Here is a 2,689-nt window from a genome sequence, read left to right on the forward strand (position 1 = left end):
AAATATGGGGAAGTCTAAGTTCAACCGTATTTGGTTGGAAAACATCAAATGTAGTGCTTGGTTGAAACCAGTGGAGGGGAACGTGTTTGAAGCCCGCCGCACCTTTTGCAAAGAAATGTAGCGTTTTTTTTTGCAAATGTAGCGTTAGCTAGTGCAGCAGCTCCCGCAACAACATCGGGGGACCTCCGGGCGAGGACGTTTAGGTTTGAATACATTTACTTTGAAAGTAATTATGGGACGTATTTCTTCTTTCATAGCAATTTGTCTTCATACTTTCTTGCCGTGAAATAGGTCTTAAATTCTATTCAAAGTGGTCTTAAAAAGGTCTTAAAAAGGTCTTAAATTTGAGTTGGCGAAACCTGCAGGAACCCTGTATTAGGAGAAAAGGAATATTGTCAGTCTTAACATTTTAGGGAATTTCACGTAAGTCACTGATTTGGAACGGATCTAAAATCGAGCAATTTCTTAAAAACCCAACCCGACTGAACCCTAAGTTATTAAAGCCACCTGTGGCACCCTTGTATTTCAAGGCAGGGTAACTTCAGACATTTGTCAGGTCATTCACTCATAACATTCCCATTGCTGACGTCTGATACGGAATACAGTAAATCGGACACAGGTGTGTGCATCCATCTGGCCTGTGCAATTTATCTTCTCCTTCTCACCATGTCATGCAGTCAACATAACACGTTGCTCTTTTGTTTCCAGTCTCGCATGGAGGACAAGGTGCAGCGATTCAAAAAAGCCGTGGATTATTTCTCAGCTGCCTCCAAACCTCGCTCGCCCAACATGGGGCCCTCAGCTTTCATCTGTGAGTAGTTCAAGTCTAGACATCAATGGTCCACACTCTTGCATCATCATTTGTTGATGTACTACATGTGTATGTATTTAAGAGGAGAAGATATTCATTTACGTCTTTGTTTCTTCTGCTCAGTACCTGGGTTTGGATTTGGGGGACCACCCGGCCACATGGGACCGATGCAGCCTGGAAAGAATCAGGTAGATTCCCCAACTCAGGAATTCTTTCTCCCTCCTTGGTGTGTGTGTAATTAGATCTCCATGTAGCAGAATGCATTACGGTTTATCAGAACAAATAGGACGGTATTGTATGATTTAGTTTTAAGTTTCAAAGCTTCCTTTTTAGCTCTTTTCCAATATTTAGCATTTCCTTTTTAGTTTAGTCCCAGTATTTCTGCACAGTACAGATAAAGATTAGGCTACAGTAATATTATTAGTAATATAATCGTGTATATCGTGGTAAGGCAAAAGATGAAGTATTACAAACGGCTGATATGAAATGGTATGCACTTCCTGTCTCTAAGTGGTCTGATGTATTTATACATTATTTGGTTATTTTACACATTAACACAGCTTAAAGAGCTGTTAAGCTTTACTAAAATGAGTTTGCTAGGGCGATCACAAACATTAATTCTCGTTTGCTTAAAAGTGTTCAACTTAAAAAAACATTTTGAGTACCGTTACCACTTTTTGTTCCAGATCCACTTGAGATGGACAAATCAGACAAACTTGACTCTCAGAAGCTACATTTCTCATGAGTTTTCTGCAAAAATGCTATTTGAGTCTCAGAACGTCAGACAACTGGCCTGTGAAGAAAGAGTAGACTTTTCCCTTTGGAACATTGGGAGAGAGAATCCGTCATAATCTGCGTTCATGAGAGTTAATATACTCAGGCCGGCTGCTGGTCTCATAAAGGGGCGGGCAGTGCCGAAAATAATAAAGGGTATTACTTTATTCCAACTGAGGATTCTTTTAGAGGATTTATAAAAACGTTCATTTAAATGAAGTCATAAATATGAGGACTGACGGCTTTATATGAAGAACTATAAAATAAAAATATATTCAGTCCGGCCCTTGTATTAGTTCACATCTCTGAAAGGACCCCTCGCCTCCCTTTCTCTCCTCGCTTCGCTCCTTGCTTTTACATTACATTGCATTTAGCTGGCACTTTTATCCAAAGCGACTTCCAATAAGTGCATTCGACCAAGAAGATACAACCTTGAAGAAAACAGAATCATATAAGTACATCAGGTTTCATAGAGCTAAAACATTTCAAGTGCTACTCAACTGGCTTTAGATAAGCCAGTCCTTTATTAGTATATAAGTGCTCTGTTAGCAGTTCTTTGTTAGTCATCCTATCGCTCGAAGTGGAGTCGAAAGAGATGAGTTTTCAGTCTCCCCCGGAAGATGTGTAAGCTTTCTGCTGTCCTGATTTCAATGGGGAGCTCATTCCACCATTTTGGAGCCAGGATAGCAAACCCACGTGTTTTTGCTGATGGGAACTTGGGTCCCCCTCGCAGTGAGGGTGCAGCGAGCTGTTTGGCCGATGCAGAGCGGAGTGCACGTGCTGGGGTGTACGGTTTAACCATGTCCTGGATGTAGGAAGGGACAGATCCATTCGCAGCATGGTACGCTAGTACCAGTGTCTTGAAGTGGATTCTAGCAGTTACTGGAAGCCAGTGAAGGGAGCGGAGGAGCGGCGTGTTGTGGGAGAATTTAGGAAGGTTGAAGACCAGACGAGCAGCTGCATTCTGGATGAGCTGCAGAGGTCGGATGGCACATGCAGGTAGACCAGCCAGGAGGGAGTTGCAGTAGTCTAGGCGTGAGATGACGAAAGCCTGGAGCAGAACCCGCGTCGCTTTCTGGGTCAGTTGGGGACGTATCTTCCTGA

At 42.5% G+C, this 2,689-nt stretch overlaps 1 protein-coding gene across 1 annotated transcript in view; it reads left to right on the forward strand.

Annotated features, from left to right (window-relative positions):
* Positions 1–1,057, forward strand: part of LOC104943881 (constitutive coactivator of PPAR-gamma-like protein 2) — a 9,438-nt gene extending 8,381 nt beyond the window's left edge. Inside the window, exons 5-6 of the mRNA XM_010769346.1 lie at positions 709–811; positions 935–1,057. Coding sequence (XP_010767648.1) covers positions 709–811; positions 935–1,053 — 222 coding nt within the window. The 3' untranslated portion in view covers positions 1,054–1,057. The remainder of the gene's footprint in view (positions 1–708; positions 812–934) is intronic.
* The last annotated feature ends 1,632 nt before the right edge of the window (positions 1,058–2,689 follow it).

This window comes from Notothenia coriiceps, unplaced genomic scaffold (assembly GCF_000735185.1).
Source record: "Notothenia coriiceps isolate Sejong01 unplaced genomic scaffold, NC01 NC01_scaffold00007030, whole genome shotgun sequence".
Classification (NCBI taxonomy): Eukaryota; Metazoa; Chordata; class Actinopteri; order Perciformes; family Nototheniidae; genus Notothenia; species Notothenia coriiceps.